General features: G+C 41.1%; 1 protein-coding gene across 1 annotated transcript; it reads right to left on the bottom strand.

Moving 5' to 3' along the window:
- Positions 1 to 16,301: 16,301 nt before the first annotated feature.
- LOC4352174 (glycerophosphodiester phosphodiesterase GDPDL4) lies at positions 16,302 to 21,216 on the bottom strand. Its single transcript, XM_015763943.3, has 9 exons — positions 21,027 to 21,216; positions 20,382 to 20,675; positions 19,912 to 20,027; positions 19,290 to 19,788; positions 18,672 to 18,713; positions 18,279 to 18,563; positions 17,919 to 18,052; positions 17,204 to 17,705; positions 16,302 to 16,776 (listed from the first exon to the last, which is right to left on the bottom strand). Exons 1-9 carry the CDS (start codon positions 21,124 to 21,126, stop codon positions 16,469 to 16,471), a joined length of 2,280 nt encoding a protein of 759 aa, XP_015619429.1. The 5' UTR covers positions 21,127 to 21,216; the 3' UTR covers positions 16,302 to 16,468.
- Positions 21,217 to 21,627: the final 411 nt, after the last annotated feature.

Genomic DNA, 21,627 nt, shown 5'->3' on the forward strand with positions numbered 1-21,627 from the left:
TGGAACCTAGCTTTAATGGTGAACTCGTCATCTCTAACATCCGGCGTTGCTGCTGCAGTGGTGGGTGTCACTAGAACGGATACCCTCATCTCAATCGGGTGGTAAGCCCATCTCAATCGGGCATGGCGTCACTGATGTGAAGAGCTATCTCAATCGGGCAAACGGCCGTCATGGATGATTCTATCTCAATCGGGCCCTAAGTAAAGCCCGTCACCGATAGCTTTGACCCAGACGACCAGTCAAACTATAGCCCGTCACAGATGACCTATCTCAATCGGGCCACAACTAGCGCCCGTCACAGATGACCCTTATCTGTGACGGGCTATAGTTAATGCCCGTCACAGATAAGGGTCATCTGTGATGGGCTAGTCAACTACCCGTAAAAATTATTTTGCTATAGTCAACTTACAAATATAAACATTTCATATGAAAAATGGAAAAATAGTCATCGGTGACGGGCTTTAGTTAATGCCCGATAGAGATTAAGTATATAGCCCGTCACTGATGAGTCATCTGTGACGGGCCTAGTTGTTATCTCAAACGGGCCTCAAGTTGGTACATGTCACAGATGATGGTCATTTGTGACGGGCCACAACTTTAGGCCGGAATGTTATCTCAAACGGGCCTCAAGTTGTGGCCCGTCACAGATGACCCTCATCTGTGACGGGCCACAACTTTAGGCCCGTTTGAGATATGGAATGTTATCTCAATCGGGCCTAAAGTTGTGGCCCGTCACTGATAGGTGTCATCCATGACGGGCTTAAGTTTTATACCCATCTAACATGTCTATGCGACCATATCTCAATCGGGCACTTTTCAGCCCGATTGAGATGACTTCCTTGTGACGGCCCACTATTTCTAAGCATATTAGAGCCCGTCACAGATAGAAGGATCTGTACTAGTGTGTAACACATACACACGACCATGCATGATTTGGAAGACGGTCATGTATGACATTGACAGTTCCAAACCTTTCACTTAGCCCATCTCTAGAAGTGAAGGATGCTGCAGAAGTAATTATAAAGGATCAAAGCAACTTGCACAAATAATACAATGATTTACGTGGAAAAACATCCTCGAGATGAGGAGTAAAAAACCACGGGACCTACTCGGCCCTCTCCAAAAATTCCACTATTTGATAATGACAGTTACACAATTGTCAATGGAGTTCTCTCTGGATTACACTGTTGGACACACCACCAAGGCCAACACCGTATTAAGCTAGTGACCACAGGAAGCACAACATAACAAGATGCACAATTTGCGTTTTATTCTGTCCAGCAAAGCAGCCCGGTAAGAAGTGTTGGGTTACGCGTAGGCTACGATAGCATAAATCAAAATTTTCTATCGCGTAAACCAGGAACCATGCAAGTATTAGATCATAGATCGTTACCACTCGACGCGCTGCGCAGCGGAAGAAGACGCTGAGAAGTCGAAGGAACTCTCGCGAAGTAGCGCGCGTCGATGTAGAGGAAGTAGTCGATCGCATCAGCTCGACCTTCTGCTCCTCGTGCGTTCTCCTCACCGTACTCCCACGCCGATCAGCACCACAAACCAGCGGCGCCTCTACCGGTATCCACACGTACAAGGACGGAACGCCACGCGCAGATGTGCTAGCACCCGCGTGCGGCTAATTTTTTGCTCGGGGAGGGAAGTGATGGCTAGGGTTTCTCACGTGATGCAATGCCTCCGCCGGTCACACCCCTCACGAATATATAGGATCCATCACTCGGGCCTACATGGCCCGTAGGACTCCTATTCGGATCCCTATCCGAATTAAGCTCATATTGGATCTCCATCCAATCCCCTTATTCCGGCCCATTAAGTGTGCGACCCTTTAGGTTCATGTATACTCGGCTGTAACCCGAAAACTCCTTTTCGGTCCACGCGTCAACAGTGGCCCGTAGCAGAACGTATTGACCTACCGGGCATACATAAAGATCATATCGGCTGAACCTCTACTGTATACTTGTATGAACCCCTTTGCCTCACGATATCGATTAAGCTCAAGGCTAGATATGTGCCATCCTCTAATAGCTCAATCATTCACTTGAACCTGTTGATAGATTATATAACTTGTGATTGACTACTCAATCACCTTTGGCATGGTCATGCACTTCCATAATCTACAACATCGAGGGGCCCAGAGATATCTCTCTATAGGAGGGGCAAATCCCATCTTGATTATTCATATCCCACTACATGTTTCATAGCATACCCAAAAACTACTTTTATAACTACCCAATTACGGAGTAGCGTTTAGCTGTCCCTAAGTAAGCTACTACACATGTTGGGAACCATGATAATATCAGGTCTATGGATTCAACACCAACACTAAATGAGATCACTGATGACACAACACATATGGCTCTTGCAGTGTCTCATGTTGGGTCTATTCAACAACATGTTCACTAACATGTGTCCACATTATTAATTTGGTATCTCTATACCATGATCCATGAGACATGATCATCAATTAATACATGTGTTGATCATCTAAACATATTTGTTCCATATATGATATTTGATCAGGGATCCTTTAGAAATAGCAACATATAACATAAAGAGTCTCATGAAAGAATCACATATTCATTAACCAATAATGAGTTTATCTATTTCAAGGAACAAAGTCAGATAAATATGTAAACATAGTGTGTGATACAATCATCTCTATAATAGCCTCTAGGGCATATCACTAACAGTCTCCCACTTGCACTAGAGTCAATCATGAACGTATCTTATACCCATTGCCCTAGTGTGTGCCTCATGTTTAGGCTGAGGGAGTGGCTTTGTCAATAGATCTGCAACATTCAAATCCGTATGTATTTTGCATATCTTCACATCTCCTCTACCCACTATCTCGTGAATGAGGTGATACCGCCGTAAAATGTGTTTGGACTTTTGATGCGATCTATGCTCCTTGGCTTGCACAATGGCACCACTATTATCGCAATAGAGGTTCATAGGGCTAGAAGCACTAGTCATCACACCTAGTTGAGAAACAAATTTCTTTATCCAAACCTTTGCTGCTTCAGAAGCGGCAATGTATTCGGCTTCTGTTGTAGAATCAGACACTGTATCTTACTTTTCCAACTCACAGCGCGTCCATTCAGGCAGAACACAAATCCAGACTGCAATCTAAAATCATCTTTGTCGGTTTGAAAGCTTGCGTCAATGTAACCATTTACCACGAGCTCTTCCTGTCCTCCATAGACTAGGAACATATCCTTAGTTCTTCTCAAGTACTTAAGGATATTCTTTACAGCTATCCAGTGACTCTCACCTGGATCTGATTGGTATCGGCTTGTTGCACTAAGTGCATATGAAACATCTATACGTGTACATAGCATAGCATACATAATGGATCCGATTGCCCAGGCATATGGAATCACACTCATCTTGTTTCGCTCATCAGTCGTTTGAGGACACTGATTCTTGCCATGATTAATGCCATGTGACATCGGTAAGAAGCCTTTCTTAGAATCTTGCATGTTGAACCTCTTCAACACCTTGTCAATGTATGTACTCTGGCTTAATCCAATTAGCCTCTTTGATCTATCTCTATAGATCCTTATGCCCATAATATATGCTGCTTCTCCTAAGTCCTTCATTGAAAAACTATTTTTCAACGATGTCTTAACGGATTCAAGCATAGGAATATCGTTCCCAATCAATAATATGTCATCTACATATAGGATTAGAAACACCAGTGCGCTCCCACTAATCTTCTTGTATACACAAGGCTCTTCTTCATTTTTGACAAAGCCCAACGCCTTGACTACTTCGTCAAAACGAATATTCCAACTCCGAGATGCTTGCTTCAACCCATAAATGGATTTCTGCAATTTGCATATCTTTTTAGCTGATTGTGGATCAACAAATCCCTTGGGTTATGTCATGTACACATCCTCATCGAGATTTCCGTTGAGGAAAGCTGTTTTGACATCCATTTGCCATATCTCATAGTCGAAATAGGCAGCAATCGCTAAAACAATCTGAATAGATTTTAGCATGGCGACTGGCGAAAAAGTTTCATCATAATCAACACCTTGAATTTGTCTGAAACCTTTCGCCACCAATCGTGCCTTGTAGATGTGAACATTTCCATCTACATATGTCTTTTTCTTAAAGACCCATTTGCACTCAATGGCTTTTACACCATCAGGTGGATCAACCAAGTTCCAAACTTGATTGACATGCATGGATTCTATTTCGGATTTCATGGCTCCAGGCCATTTCTCAGAGTCTGGTCCCACCATTGCTTCCTCGTAGGTAGTAGGTTCATCGTTGTCTAACAACAATATATCACGTTGTCCTATAGTTAACAACGCATACCTCGCAGGTGTACGCCGTATCCTTTCGGACCTTCGTGAAGCCGGTGCTTCCACAACTGGTTCAACAACAACTTGTTCAACCTGTTGAACAACATCTTGCTCAGCTTGTTGTGGTTGTGTGGACGTTGAAGCATTTTCCGGTGTTTCCTGAATTTCTTCAAGTCGCACTATGCTCCCACTATCCTTTCTTGAAATAAACTCTTTTTTCAAGAAAACACCGTGTCGGGCGACAAACACTTTGCCTTCTTCCCGATTATATAAATAATATCCTTTCGTTTCCTTAGGATACCCCACAAAGAAGCATTTATTTGATTTAGGTGTGAGTTTGTCCGATTGCAAACGTTTTACATAGACCTCACAGCCCCAAATCTTTAGGAAAGACAAGCTGGGACGCTTCCCTGTCCATATCTCATATGGTGTCTTATCCACTGATTTTGATGGAACCCTGTTTAGTGTGAACGCAGCTGTCTCTAGAGCGTAACCCCAAAAGCTTAGCAGCAGATTAGTTTGGCTCATCATTGATCGCACCATATTCAACAATGTACGATTCCTCCGTTCAGACACCCCATTCCACTGAGGCGTTCCTGGCGGAGTGAGTTGTGGAACAATTCCACACCCCTTTAGATGATTACCAAATTCAAGGCTCAAGTACTCTCCACCATGATCAGATCGTAAATACTTGATTGTCTTGCGCAAATGATTTTGTACCTCATTCTGAAATTCCTTGAACTTTTCAAAGGACTCAGACTTATGCCTCATTAAGTAGACATAACCATATCTACTAAAGTCATCGGTAAAGGTAATAAAGTACCCAAAACCACATCTGGCAGTTGAGCTCATTGGTCCACATACATCAGTATGTACTAGTACCAATAGTTCACTTGTCCTTTCACTTTGACCCGTGAAAGGTGCCTTTGTCATTTTGCCAAGTAAACAAGATTCACATGTCTCAAATGATTCAAAATCTAACGAGTGTAGAAGTCCATCTCTATGAAGCTTCTCCATGCGTTTCTCATTTATATGACCCAAGCGACAATGCCATATAAAAGTGGGATTCAAATCATTAGGACCTTGCCTTTTTGCATTAATGTTATAGATTGAACATCCATCAAGATTCACAATATATAAGCCACTCATCATGGGTGCATGGAAATAGAAAATGTCATTATAATAGACTGAACAACCATTGTCCACAGATCTAAAACCATAACCCTCTGCTTGCAGACAAGAAGCAGAGATAACGTTCTTACACAAAGCTGGAATGCAATAACAATTATTTAACTCCAAAACTAATCCTGACGGCAAAGCTAATGGCATAGTGCCGACCGCAACAACATCAACTCTTGCTCCATTGCCCACGCGAATGTCCACTTCGCCTCTTGCTAAGCTCCTACTTCTTTTCAGCCCCTGCAACGATTTGCATATGTGAGAACTGATCCGGTAACAAATACCCAAGAATCAGTAGAGGAAGTAGCAAGATTAATTTCTATAACATTAATACCTGAGGTGGAACTCTTTCCATCCTGCTGCTTCTGCTTGAGCTGCTCTAGGTATTTCTTGCAGTTTCTCTTCCAATGACCTGTCTTCTTGCAAAAGAAGCACTCTGCATCCTTAGCGGGCCCTGTCTTTTGAACCTTGGTCTTAGAGTTGCTAGTACTCGTGATCCCATCATAGTTTAGCTTTCTTTTTTGACCACTTTTCTTGTTGTTGGGCTTGCGCTTATGCATAACCATCACATGGTTGGAGTTTTTCTTAATGCTTTCCTCGGCAGTCTTTTGCATTTCATGCAATTCTGCCAAGGTCTTGTTCAGGTTGTTCATGTTGAAATTCATTATGAACGGCTCAAAGCTGGGAGGGAGCGACTGGAGAATCAAATCAGTAGCCAATTCTCGGCTAAGGGGAAAGCCAAGCTTATCCAGACTCTTGGTGTAACCAATCATTTTGATCACATGTGGGCTCACTAGATTACCTTCTGCAAGCTTGCACGCAAACAAGGACTTTGAGGTATTAAACCTCTCAGCTCTTGCTTGGTCCTCAAACATGTTACGTAGTCCCGTGATTATCGTATGAACATCCAATGCCTTATATTGCCTTTGAAGCTCAGGGGACATAGTAGCAAGCATGAGACAGATTATATCAAGATAATCATTGCATCGTTTTCATGTTCCCTACGTTGAGCAGCAGGAGCATTGTTGGGCAAGTTAGCTGGAAAAGGCTCTGTAAGCACAAACTCTTGTGCTCTTGCCTGAGAACAATTCTCAGGTTGCGATACCAATCCATGAAGTTTGTTCCAGTCAACTTCTCTTTCTCAAGAATAGACCGCAAGTTAAAACTGGATGGTGCAGGCTGCCATGATCTACAATAGAAATATATGTATACAAAATCAGCAGCATGTTTACATTTAACCTTTCATTAAACAATTTAACAAAAGATACTCCCACTATGTATTGTGAAACAAAATTCCCTCTAGTAACATAGTGAGTCAAGATCCTCATTTTATTAGTGTCTAGGGAGTTTTGGCATCACAATTAGACAACTATCAAAGTAGGTAAGCAACACCTTGCTAATCACATCATATGTGACTCTTGTGCTGTTGGGGTGACATCTCCATATCCAACCCAACCTATGTCCCAAGGTTCAAAACCGTTTTGATAACCTTGTCAAGTAAACCAATAATCTCCGCATACAGATGTCCGAGATCTATCCTATTTTATCATGATAAAAAGTGACACTTTGCTATGGCAAACCCATCACTTATGATCACAACCGTAATAGGTGCAATTATTGGAAGAGCATAAATTACACTTAATTTTTCTGAGGGAATCCATCCTACTATGTCATATCAAATATATAACAGCAATAAAGTAAGATAGATATAAAACCCCAAGCGAAATCTGAGGGGCAACGCACACGGCGGTCACGGGGTACATAGATCTCATCTACGATTCCCCATGTGAAAACATTAACGGCGTAATCAAATTATGCCGAAACCGAGTCAATCTCATTGGCTCGTTTTTCTCATTGGCGTGCGGTTCCAGTGGACATCGGACTATCCGATGAACACAATCGCGCTCGGCCTTGGTGAGTACTAGACATTCCAGTGAAGTCACCAACACATGTACCGATTGATCTCATCAACCCATGAGGCTATCGGTTCATCTCATGTTCCGATCACCTAAGAACTCATATACAACATAATAGATCTCATCTACTACACCCGCATATTAACTATATGCAATGATCTAGATCATAAACTATACAAGGCGGCTCTGATACCATTGTTGGGATACGCGTAGGCTACGATAGCATAAATCAAAATTTTCTATCGTGTAAACCAGGAACCATGCAAGTATTAGATCATAGATCGTTACCACTCGACACGCTGCGCAGCGGAAGAAGACGCTGAGAAGTCGAAGGAACTCTCGCGAAGTAGCGCGTGTCAATGTAGAGGAAGTAGTCGATCGCACCGGCTCGACCTTCCCCTCCTCGTGCGTTCTCCTCGCCGTACTCCCACACCGATCAGCACCACAAACCAGCGGCGCCTCTACCGGTATCCACACGTACAGGGACGAAACGCCACGCGCAGATGTGCTAGCACCCGCGTGCGGCTAGGGTTTTGCTCGGGGAGGGAAGTGACGGCTAGGGTTTCTCACATGATGCAATGCCTCTGCCGGTCACACCCCTCACGAATATATCGGATCCATCACTCGGGCCTCCAAGGCCCGTAGGACTCCTATTCGGAACCCTATCCGAATTAAGCTCATATTGGATCTCCATCCAATCCCCTTATTCCGGCCCATTAAGCGTGCGACCCTGTAGGTTCATGTATACTCGGCTGTAACCCGAAAGCTCCTTTTCGGTCCACGCGTCAACAGCGGCACCTAGCAGAACATATTGACCCACTGGGCATACATAAAGATCATATCGGCTGAACCTCTAATGTATACTTGTATGAACCCCTTTGCCTCACGATATCGATTAAGCTCAAGGCTAGATATGTGCAACCCTCTTATAGCTCAATCATTCACTCGAACCTATTGATAGATTATATATCTTGTGATTGACTCCTCAATCACCTTTGGCATGGTCATGGACTTCCATAATCTACAACATCGAGGGGCCCAGAGATATCTCTCCATAGGAGGGGCAAATCCCATCTTGATTATTCATATCCCACTACATGTTTCATAGCATACTCAAAAACTACTTTTATAACTACCCAATTACGGAGTAGCGTTTAGCAGTCCCTAAGTAAGCTACTACACATGTTGGGAACCATGATAATATCAGGTCTAAGGATTCAACACCAACACTAAATGAGATCACTGATGACACAACACATATGGCTCTTGCAGTGTCTCAAGTTGGGTCTATCCAATAACATGTTCACTAATATGTGTCCACATTATTAATTTGGTATCTCTATACCATGATCCATAAGACTTGATCATCAATTAATACATGTGCTGATCATCTAAACATATTAGTAAGTCCTGTAAAATCCATCTCTGTTCCATCCCAGCATTCTTTTCACCACTGAAAATACCTCTTGACCAAAGCAGCATCCTCCTTAAACCCAAGCTTGTCAAGTGGACTTTCAAAGTTTTTGGTGCAAACAACATCAAGAAGCCATGCGGAATTGATCCAAGAAGCCTGCACACTAAACGAAAACACGTATCAGTATTCCAGAGTAGGAAGTAAAAAAAAAAGTGAAATGGTAAGGTTGGATTATTTATCAGTTTTGAAACTTGTATACACCTTATTTAGACAGAACAACTAACCATACCAAATGATGTTGGGCAGTTTGCAGCAATGCATACTGTTGGTAACTTTTTTGACAAGTCGACAAGCACGATCGCAACACCTAAAGCTTTGCAGTGATAGTAGAGTCGCCAACCACCCTAATCTAGCAAGCACTATATCAAGATGGGTTTTGATAAACTAAACCGGCTAGCAGAGCCGATCTAGATAGAACTATAGATAACTACCTGTCTCGTAGATAAAACGGAAGGTTTTCAGGATAAACCTAGAAAGAGGTGTCGCACTCTCGCAGTAACGGCGGACGATTTACGGCGCAAATCGACAATGATGGACAAACTAAGCAAAAAATAAAAGCAATATGAAAAACGATTCGATTGATTGATTATTGATTGTCTTTTCACAATGAACCGACCTTGTCCCTTATATAGGGGTTGGTCTTGCCCTCTACAAGCTCTCTTCCACGTCCATCTCGGGATAGAAACCAAAGGTTCGCCTATATCTCATACTATATCACAAAACCATGGTTCCAAAATGTGTTTCCAAAAAATACGCGTTCCCTCGAACAATTCCGCATACTCGATAAAGACCCTCCCAACTAGGAGACCACTTACCGAACTCCCTGGATCGAGTACCCAAAGGCAAAATTGTCTTCCGAACCAAGTCTCCCACTTGAAACAACTTTGCTTTCACTCTTTTGTTGTATGCTTTGGCCACCCTCTTCTTCTCTTTCTCTATCTCTTCCAAAGCCTTCAAACGCTTGTCGATGACTTCATCAAGATTTTATCCCGTCAATGTCTTCTAATCTTCACTTGACAAATCATCTTGCTTGATATCCCGAAGAGAGCCAAGATTTACCTCAACCGGTAAAACGGCTTCTTGACCATACACTAGCTCAGAAGGAGTGACTTTAGTGGTACCATGTTTAGATATCCTATGTGCCCACAATGCTTCAGAAAGCACTTCATGCCACTTATTTGGGTCTTCCTCAATCTTCTTTTTGACTAACTTTAACAATGTCTTATTACTAGACTCGGCTTGTCCATTAGCCTGAGCGTAGTAAGGAGAAGAACTCAATAACTTAATACCATAAGATTCAGCAAAAGTCTTCACTTCCTTAGGCATAAAAGAAGCTCCTTCATCCGTAGTCAATGTTTCAGGACAAATCCTCTCTATCCTAGCCTATCCTTTGCTTGGTGTCCTTGGATGAACCGGAGGAAGAATTAATCACACACGTTCCCTTGGATTCGATACCCTTGGAATACTCCGTAGAGGAAATGTTACATCGGTATATCCGTGCGCTTGCGGATTCTATCTGTGATCATAAGAAATATCAACAGGGCCCTGTACCACTTGGCTCCACTGCCGCACGTGTTTGTTCCCATGGATTTTCACAAGTGCTGCCGCAACCTCCCAGAGCTCCATCGAGCACTCCTCCCACATGAGAGGGTGTAGAGAGAGAGAGAGAGGGGAAGATGGAGGAAAAAAGTGTGGTATGGGTCCCAACGTATTTTTTTTGACTAGAATGCGGAATGCCATGTTAGCGAAAACCACCACGATACTACGAGGGGCTTGATTTACACCGATAATGATAGTTAGGGGATACTCTATACCGAGTGTTGCGGTTGATGGGCATGAATGAAACTCGACCAATAGTTGAGGGATGATAAGTGGACTTTTTTTTTGCGGGGAGGAGCAAGAGATATATTACTCAACCAACAGATCCTTACTGATATGCTGAGAAATAAAGCTACAAGAATCGCCTAACCAAAAACTTGAGGGCTGGTCAGTGCGAGCTTTATGAGCCAACATATGATTAATTTGGTTTTGGGATCTCTGTATCTTCTTTATAACAATTTCCCTCTCACCAAGTATCAGGCATTTGATCTCCCCGAAGATATGCAATCTTTCCTTTGTCGTATACGCCTCCGTCAAGAACAATATCATTAGAGCAATGTGATGAGCACCCAACAACGAGTACCCTAATTTATCCCCCTCTTTCACGGTACCAAATAAAACAGCTATCAAATTAATTCAGAAAATATGATGACGATATACCAAAGCACTCAGAATCTAATCCACCCGTGCTTTCACACACGAATAGAAGAGGAGGCACACACATGTACCAAGCAACAAAACCAGGTAAGACTTCCTGATCTTGTTTCTTCTCCAACCAATCAGTTATCAGGCGGCAAAATATTCAGATAGAAGCTGATGGGATCGCCACCAGCTAGTTCGGCAGGGACCAAACCCTAAACATGAACTTTAGGAAAACCAATCTGCCTCCTGTTGCTAATACCTAACATATATGTATACGTGCATGCAAGCACTAGTACTGGACCCAACACAGGCTCGCAGGCCCAGACCAACACCGACTGCAACTCAATAAACAAATTAATATAGTGACTAAATAGGCCTTTACAAACCAGGTCCAACATATATTAAAATAATGTGGCCATGATGCCTAATGACCTTGGCTAATTATCTAGGTCTAATTAACCCTCACCATGATGATTGATATCATCGATTTTAATTCCATCTGTTGGCACTGGTACACTGCATGGATCTTGAAATATTGTTTGGCCTTCTCCAGACTTTATAAAAATATGCAAATCACCGACTGATATTACTTGAGTAGTCTAGAACATATTATCCTTCCCCTCTTGTAACAAAGCCATCCTCGGCTTAATATTAATTTCAGCCACTTCTTTCTTCTTCTTGACGGTGGGAAATATCTCTGCTTTGATGTCAATATCAAGCATAGGATTCAACACTAGATTAACACCATGATGCATAAAAGAATACGGAAAATTGGAACCATGGCATTATAATTTTACGCCATCCTGACCCACATGTCATTGACTCATGTGGGTTCTACATGTCATTGAGATACCGATGGCATATCTTAAACTTTGCAAAATTAAAATGGCATGGTTCCGGATTCAACACTTCATTAACACCACGATGCATAAAAGAATACGGAAAATTGGAACCATGCCATTGTAATTTTGCAAAATTTGAGATATGCCATCCTGACCCACATGTCATTGACTCATATGGGTTCTACATGTCATTGAGATACCAATGGCATATCTTAAACTTTGCAAATTATAATGGCATGGTTCCAATTTACCCAAGAATAACAGTTGGATCTGCCCTCATGGGTAGCATTACGATCAAACTGCCATGGCCTCCCCAACAACAACTGACAAGCATTCATTGGCACCACATCACAATCCACTTTATCAAGATAGCTATCACTTTATGAGTAATTTTCTGTGTGCCCGCTTGATTCATCCATTGAATATAACGTGGTGGAGAAAGCCTTCGTGTAGACAAGGATAAAGCATACACCAAGTCTAAACTGATAGCATTAGTGAAACTACCACCATCAATTATTAATTTGCAAACCTTCTCTTGAATTTTGCACTCTGACTGAAAAATATTACAGCGCTGCCCCTTTGCATCAACATTAGAGCCATCTCGCTGAACTGCATATGCAAGCATAGATAAACCATTATTCTTTTCAGCACCATCATCCATAGATGAATCATCAATATCTCGATAGCCCGTAGTAAGAGTATGATCAAGTTGTACACCTTCTGAATTTTCTAATATACTCTCAGAAACATAGCCTTCTTTAGTCATCAACACCTTCTTCTGATTAGGACAATCTCTCATATAATGTCCTCTCCCTCCACAAGTATAACACTGTACACTTCGTGATTTAGAACTAGATGTAGCAGTAGATTCAACTTTAGATTTGGATTTACTCACCGAACTAGCAGCAGGTTTAGACCCATCTCTAGAAGGAGTAGTCAGCTTGAAAGACATCGACTTACTAGCGGCACTTCCATCACCATCTCGCTGAAAAGAACATGAACGGCTAGTGTGGCGACTTGTTAGTTGCTGCTCCACCCTTTGAGCAATGTGCACCATATTTTGTATATCATAATAATATGATATCTCAACACGTTCTTTCACATCATCGTTGAGACCAGTAAGAAATCTAGCGATAGTAGCTTCATCATTCTCTGTTACCCCTGTATGGCTCATTAACAATTCCATCTCCTTATAATAAGCATCCACACTAAGATCACCTTGTTTGAGTTGCTGCAAGCGTGTATACAAGGATCTAGTATAATGTTCAGGAACAAAACGGCGAGCCATAACCTCTTTCATATATATATTGCCAAGTATGTGGACGACCAACATGTACCAATTGATTCCACCAAGATAAAGCATAACCAGTGAATTCAATAGATGCAAGACGTGCCTTCTTATCCTCTAAATAGTTGTGACTATTAAAGATCTGATCACAACGCATCTCCCACTGCAAATAATCCTCCGGATCTCCAGAACATAAAAAAGCAGGCATGGAAATTTTTATCTTACCAAGCCCTTCATCCAACGGAACACGAGCAGCACGACGATTCCGATTGTCACGGTGAATATCATCAACAACCCTATCCATAAAAGCAGGACCTCGGCGAGGAGGATGTCGAGGACGACGATGATGATCACCTTCATCAGAACACAAGCCTAGACTCTCATCCTCCGCATCATACTCATGATGTTCAGGTAGTGGACGTCGACCCTGTCTAGCATGTTCCTGACGTGGCAGTGGTAGACGATCGACTAACATAGAAATACTCCTCTCAAGCTTCGTGAATTTCTGATTTATACATTTATCAAAATAATCACAAGCACTTTACAATCCATCCTTAACTTCGGCAGGCAAGTTAGCATCAAAAACAGGCATAGTAACCTCTTCCTCATCAAAACCATGATGAGAACCACCACTACTTTCAGAACCTCCAGATTTAACCATGATGCAAAATCTGAAATTTAGCAAAATAACTCAACAGTACCGTGATGAACCACGCTCTGATACCACTTGATGAGCACCCAACATCGAGTACCCTAATTTATCTCTCTCTTTCACGGAACCAAATAAAACAGCTATCAAATTAGTTCAGAAAATATGATGACGATAAACCAAAGCACTCAGAATCTAATCCACCCGTGCTTTCACACATGAACAGGAGAGGAGGCACACACGTACCAAGCAACAAAACCAGGTAAGACTTCCTGACCTTGTTTCTTCTCCAACCAATCAGGCGGCAAAATATTCAGATAGAAGCTGATGGGATCGCCACCAGGTAGTTTGGCAGGGACCAAATCCTAAATATGAACTTTAGGAAAATCAATCTACCTCATGTTGCTAATACCTAACATATATGGCTAATACCTAACATATATGTATACGTGCATGCAAGCAGTAGTACTAGACCCAACATAGGCTCGCAGGGCCAGACAAACACCGACTCCAACTCAATAAACAAATTAATGAAGTGACTAAATAGTCCTTTACAAACCAGACCCAACATATCTTATCTTATCTTAACTAATTAAAAGATTCGTATTTTTCCTTTAGTCACACTATTTTTTGGTCCGTATGTCCGATTTGCTCCCCTCTCGCGCGTGCGTGCGTGACTGCTCGGGTAAATAAAAAATCACATCGCATCTTATCTGGTTCGGATAAGGCTTGATTCCCGATACGAAACGGATTTGCTCCGAATTTTAGGAAAACGGAAAGAGAAGAAAATAAGGATTGAAACCCCTCAATCAATTTTAGATTATCTATAAGGATGCAGCCGGATTTCATGGTGGAGGCGGTTTCAAAAGTCGTCGGGAAGGTGATGATCTCTGGACGGAGGTAGGGGACGGCTATGTGACGATGGGCCCACACGACAGTGAGAGAAGAGTAAAGGGAGGTAAATTAGACTTGTGTTTGCTTACTGAGCCGGACGCGTGCTTGCGGGCTAAGGTGGAGGGGAGAAAAAGGGATAAAAGCAGGTTGCTCGGATGCGGGCTGAGGGAGGCCATGGGCTGAAAATGGCCCAGAATGTAAGAATAATTCTTATTTAGATTTTTATTTAAATAAATGCTGAAATGATGTTTGTATTATTAAAATTCGAAATGAAGTTCTAAAAATTTCTAGAAAAATCCAGAAAGTATAATTAATTATGGAGAACATCATTAAAATTATATCCAGCCATATCATTTTATTTTCACACTTACTTTACTTTTAAATTAATTTAAACACCTACCAACTTAAAAAAATATCAAGTATTTCGGAAAATTTATATTTAATTAATTACATAATATAAATCTTTTTCAACTTCTCCTCAATTTTCTCATCTCTTTTTCCCGTTGCAACGCACGGGTATTTTTTCTAGTATATTAAAATAATGCGGCCATGATGCCTAATGACCTTGGCTAATTATCTAGGTCTAATTAGCCCTCACCATTGTGATTGATATCATCGATTTTAATTCCATCTGTTGGCACTGGTACATTGCATGGAGCTTGAAATATTCTTTGGCCTTGTCCAGACTTCATAAAAATATGCAAATCACCGACTGATATTAATTGAGTAGTCTGGGACATATCACAATGGATACCAAAAACATCACCAAGATGAGGCGATGCCAAGGTAGGCGTAATCCCTGCAGACTTCTCAAACGGATCAGAGTAAAACTTTATCCAAAACCATCTTCTATAGGAAACGAGAGCCGCCACCCCCCGATCGCGAGGGAGTCGCCCAAACCCTAATATCGACAAATGTTTCAATTATTGACTGGATTTTTTTGCTTCTCAGAATAATGCCTAATGATTAGTCTTTTCCTATGTGCCCATGAAATCCATTATTGTACGTAGTACTGATCGGCCATGCGGCACGGAAACCTGCCGTTTATTTTTATGGATTTAGAGCAAGAGGATGAGTGTTAATTATGTGTGATCTCAAGCACTCTCTGGATGAGATTGTAGTTGCGGGGGCAGAACCATACTCCATCTATCTGATAGAAAACCAATATAGTACCGGATGTAACACATCCTAGTACTATAAATCTGGACATATATTTTTCTAGATTTATTGTACTAGAATATGTCATATCCGATCCTAGATTCGATTTTTATGGGACGGAGAGAGTACATATCTCTCTATGCAACTAATTAAGCTGCGGAAAGTGGGAAATTGTTGTGGCAAATGGCAATCAACACATTCTGATATACATCCATTCACACTGGGGATTGCCAAGCATTGCGCGGGTTGTTTCAAAAAAGAAAAAAAAAGAAATTAAACAAAATGAAACTAGTTAGTAAGACGAATTGATGTGAGACCCAGTCTGGAGTTCGAGCCAATAGATAAAAATTAAGCACCATTAATATTATAAAGCCAAGTTATACATTATTGTAGCGTCACACCGTCCATCGTTAATGGAATGGAAAATATTTCAGCCTTAATTGACGTCCATCGGCTAGGATAGCTCAGATGAGCACAGATGCCAGCAAAAAATGGCGGCGCTAGCTTACAGCATCTGGAGTAGCAGCAGCGTGGCCAGAAGAACGTACTCCCTGCTGCTGCTGAAGAGGGGAGGAGGAGCAAGTACTCCTACAACACAAGCATTGGTGGCAGAGCTACCTGCTGCACTCTTGGGCTCGGCAGCAGGGAGAGGTGGCTCAATGACGTCCGATGAGTTGAGCACCGGCATTGGTGCCAGAGCTGGCAGCATGCCACCAGTACTGCACTCCGCATCGAGTAGCTGCGCCAGGTCGCCAATTGGCACTTGCTTCATGGATGTAGACGTACCATCTCCTTGGCGTGTACAAGTATTCACTGCCAGTAAATTAATTACGGTTTTTGTAAAACTTTAGTTCCATAATATCTGGGATATATTATGTGACTACCTAAAAGAAATAAACATATATATTTGTGGCAAACAATAGAATAAACGAGGACTAGTACCTACTTTACTACTTCCTCCGTTCCATAATATAAGGGATTTTGACATTTTGCTTATACTGTTTGACCATTTGTTTTATTCAAAAAATTTTATAATTATTATTTATTTTATTTGTGACTTACTTTATTATCCACGGTACTTTAAGCATAACTTTTCGTTTTTTATATTTGTATAAATTTTTTGAATAAGACGAATGATCAAACATTGAAAGTAAAAAGTCAAAAATTCAAAAAGTCAAAATTTCTTATATTATGGGATGGAGGTAGTAGCTAGCTAGCAGAGTAGTAGTAGTAAACTTACTTTTGTATCTTCTAACAGTCTTGGGGAAGTCAGTTATGAAGCCATCAACATGAACCAACTGAACATAGTTGTTGATCTCCACTGTTCCATCTGCGAAGAAATCCACCGGTGGTGATACATACTCATTGCGGAATACCTCCACATACACAGCTAACCCTGCAGACTGCACATCTTCCACAACCTTGCTTTTCCTAATAATAAAACCTTTGCTCTCGGCAAAAACAGATTCCCTGTCAACAATAACAGCATCTGCAAACTTCTTGATATCTGCTACGCAGGAATCAGAAACGTCCCCAACTTTTAACGGGAGCGAGTAGACAAGCTTGCATTGTGTTAACCTCTGCTTCAGTTTGACGAGAACAGCACTGTCTTTAGACTGAATCATAATCTCCTTGTTGTTCTTGGTAGTTGGGTCCATGTTGTCATAGCCAGCATTACTCAACGCAGTTGTTACAAGATCAACGACATCAAATCCTAATGATTTTGCCATAAATGCAGCATTCTGCACTTCACAAGGTTGATCGATCAATTTTCACTGTAGATTTTTGTAGAAAGGAGAAAACTAAGAAAAAATGGCTCCGTGTGTAAGATATTTTGCTTTTCATGGTGATCACCTTAATGAAAATAAGTGCTAAAATCTCCCCCATATACGGGTAACAGGGAAACTGTTGAAAATGTCTACTAAAAAAATTGCCAAAAAAGGAATTATGATCACCTTCATGATGATCATGATGCCGGATAAATCCTTGTCCTTTGCATATGTCAAAAAGTCGGATAACTTGAAAAACTTTCCTTGATTTGCGTACCTTGGGTTCCTTACAAAATCATGATATGGGTGGGTTATTTTCGCTGCAGAAAAAAAACACATGAATTTTTCATGTTTGTATGCCATCTACGTTTTTTTAAAGATAATGAAAATGGATTACATATCCGGTCTCTGCCCGTGGGCACACAACCAAACAAATTACACTCTTTTCGTGAAGAAACATTTTTCTAACACAGGAGAAAAACAATGTTAAAAACATTTCAATAAAATCTGAAAGAGTTGTAATAAAAAAATGATAAGGAAACTCACGTCTCAAAGTGCTAATTTCTTCCCAAGTGAGGTTAAACGTGAATATTCCCGGTTTAGTCTGAATTTCTGGAACGACAGAAGCAAGTGAGCTAAACTTCGAGTTCTGAACATCTGTACTATCATACAGGTTAATGGAACTCATGCATATAGGAATTCCATCTTTGGTCATTTCGATGGAACAGTCAATGACATCTGCACCATCTCCAACTGCCTTCTCATAAGCAAGATCCGTACAGTCCGGGTAATCTCCACTAGCACCATTATGTGAGATAATTAATATATTCCCTGATAAAAAACAGTGTGGTCGATAATTAAAACGAATTCAAACCTGTGGAATTCAAATATCACTGCAAGAACATATAGTGCGGGGGGTTGCAGCTAAATGTGTCATACCATGATCTGTTTTCCTGCTTGTGTTCAAATTAGTGAAACAGCCTGTGCAAATATAGACTCAAATGCATTAATTCCCGATTCTTGTTTGTGTACAACAACAATATAAACAACAGGAAACACAACAGTGATTGATGACTGGCGAAAATTAAGCAATCTCGTAGCTCACATGGTAGCATATATATAAATGAAACAAAAAATGTAGAGTAAATTTTACAAAACTACACGTTTTGTTGTCCAAGTTAGGATGCCTCGTCTGTGTGACTTTCTACAACTTGGACAACAAAACGTGTAGTTTTGTGAAATTTACTCAAAAATGTATTACTATATGAGAGCTTTTACGGTGTTTGAGTGTAGAGAAGGCTATCAATTCTCCAATGCTCCTCCAAAAGAGTAGATAACACGGATTTTTAAAGTACGTTAAAGACATCATTTGCATTCGCCCACTATGCGAATGTGATTACTAATCAATCAAATTGATTGATCTTAGCAAAATTTAGATTCAACACAGCTTTCATGAATTGCCTGTTGAGTTAATTATTTGCTATGGTGAAACTGACAAAATAACGGTGATTAAAATTACATTAGTGTAACCAAAGCAACAAAAGTATGGACACATACCAATAGCCTCTGATGCAGTAAGTGGGTGATCCGTTAATACACCATCAACAGAGAAGCCACCATTGCTGACAAATGACAGATATTCCTCCAAAGGATCATAACTGTAGTTATAGGGAAAAATTCCATCGTTTGAAAAATCAGACGCATATATTTCTAAACCTGCATCGTGCGCATCTTTGACAATCTGTGTGGGAAGCTGAATATAGTTATCACTCGTCACTGGCCAGATATAGCTTTTGGGAACCATTATACCAGAAGCAATTGTCTTAATAAATGCCAGGTCACTCAGCATAGAGTCATATGTTTTGTTTGTAGAAAGATCGGAAACAGCTTTATCAAGAAAGCGGAATACTAGCTTCACTTTATGATCAATGCCTCCTGATAGAGTTTCCAGGAAACCTAGTTCAGGTGATGAGATGTACTTCACAAAGCCAAGCTTCTGTACTGAAAGAATGTAATTTGTCATGTTCAAACCATGCTCTGTGTAGAAAACATCATGCTGCACAAATGAAAAGGAAGTTATCTTAATTCGGAAAGACGTACATGAAGCACGATGAATCAGTGTAACAACAGCTAGAATAATTTATACGTTTAGTCCGAAAGAACAGCTAGCAAACTCTACCTCAACATTCAACCAAAGAGATGATGGCTCGATCGAGGACATGAAGCCGGTGACAGAAAAGATGCGGAAGTTGCAGAAATCAAATTTGTCGGTACGAGAAAAAAGTGCCTGTGTTACTGCCCAACGGTAGATGTGAGTACTGAATTGCTGATTACAAAAAGGATACTACTAAAGGATCATCCTAGAAAAAGAAATTAATGACCAAAACAGTTCGATACTATATCCAAAGAATACTAAAAAGTGTCCACGCAAATCGACTCCTTGTTGCAAGGATCGATGACATCCAGTTTTGGCCACATGAAAAACCACATAAAGCTAACAAGAGGATATTTCATGATAACATTGACATGGCGGTACGTTGTGTAAACCATTTTCATTATCTACGAAAATTGAGATGGTGGAAGTATATATTCGTGCATGCATGTTATGGCAATGCAGTAAGCAACCAGCTGAAAATGATTTGAACTCACAAAAAACATTTGTCAGCAAAGACATGTTATAGTCCACAGGGAACCATCCGGTTTTCGGCACTCCATTGATTCTGTATGTCTGCTTCCCCCCTGGATAAACTTGGCTGATAGTGGTGCCATTCTGCATAAGTAAATCTCGGAGGCAAAAGCCAACACCGTCTTTCGTCAGTTGCACATCGCACCACAAGCTTGTGTCAGTCGAGGTAGCAGACAAGGCAAAACCAAAGGCGAATTGGCTGGAATCAGGAAACAATCCTGAAAAGCCACCTCTAGCAATAACAAGAGGAGCATTACCTGCACAACCAACAAATGCTTGTAGGAAATCACAAGGTAATTAGCTTGTGATTAGCAGGTTGAAAAAAGGACATGAACAATAAGCTAGAAGCAGGTGCCGAAAAATTTTAATTTCAGGCATGCTACTGCAAGTACAGATCGTGCTCATGGCCTTTCAGACATGGGACATAATTAACAGCATTCCCATCAAGATTTCCTGGAAAACCAACTCGCTGCAATAAACCACCTAGTTCAGATATCAGCATTCAGGTCCTTAAAAGTCCTGACATGAACAGAGCCGGAAAATACTCCTATATAGATATCAACTACGAGGAGCTAGATCGAGCTTGCTATTGAGTGATTAAATTTTACCCGTCAAGGTTTTGAAGGTGGTTGACGCAAGCGGGAGCTCCGCAGCAACGGCGACAACTACGACGACTGAGAGTAGCAGGATCCAGCGGTAGGACAGCATTGTGGTGAGGGAACTGCTAATCCTGGAGAATTTTTTTCATCCAAGGCTCGGAGAAAGCATGCACTTTGGCTGAGAAGTGGCGCAAGATGGCGTTTTTATAGGGATCACCCAGTGGCAGAACAACAATGACAACTCAAGCATCATGTTAATTAACAATTAAAAATCACCTTTGGTATAAAACAAGAGTTGTTGGTGAAAATTACACTATGATCAAGTGAGAGTGAGAAGTGGGGATTGAAGGATAAGGAGAGTTCTTCTCTGCATTTAATAACTACTATAAGAAATAGTGCTAACAATAATTACTTAGTATCCTTTTTTTTTCTGTCTGAATGGATCGGGGAGAGCACCACTGGAAAGTCGACAACGCAGCTTCACAGGAGTAAATATACAACATGCATCCTATGATCTACAAACATGCAAGGCTTGTTCACTATGTTTGGTTATCATACTATATTGGAAGAGGCAAACAAGGGACCATATGTTGACCATTCACTCATAGAT

The sequence above is a fragment of the Oryza sativa genome, chromosome 12 (assembly GCF_034140825.1).
Source record: "Oryza sativa Japonica Group chromosome 12, ASM3414082v1".
Taxonomy (NCBI): Eukaryota; Viridiplantae; Streptophyta; class Magnoliopsida; order Poales; family Poaceae; genus Oryza; species Oryza sativa.

Bases quoted from the DNA above. Each gene is read 5' to 3' on its own strand.
- LOC4352174 (XM_015763943.3), bottom strand. From the start codon at position 21,126: ATGCTGTCCTACCGCTGGATCCTGCTACTCTCAGTCGTCGTAGTTGTC. The intron at 18,564-18,671 runs GTATGACACATT...GTTTTTTATCAG, and splicing joins AAGCAGGAAAACAGATCATG to GGAATATATTAATTATCTCA. The intron at 17,706-17,918 runs GTGATCATAATT...TGTGAAGTGCAG, and splicing joins GCATCATGATCATCATGAAG to AATGCTGCATTTATGGCAAA.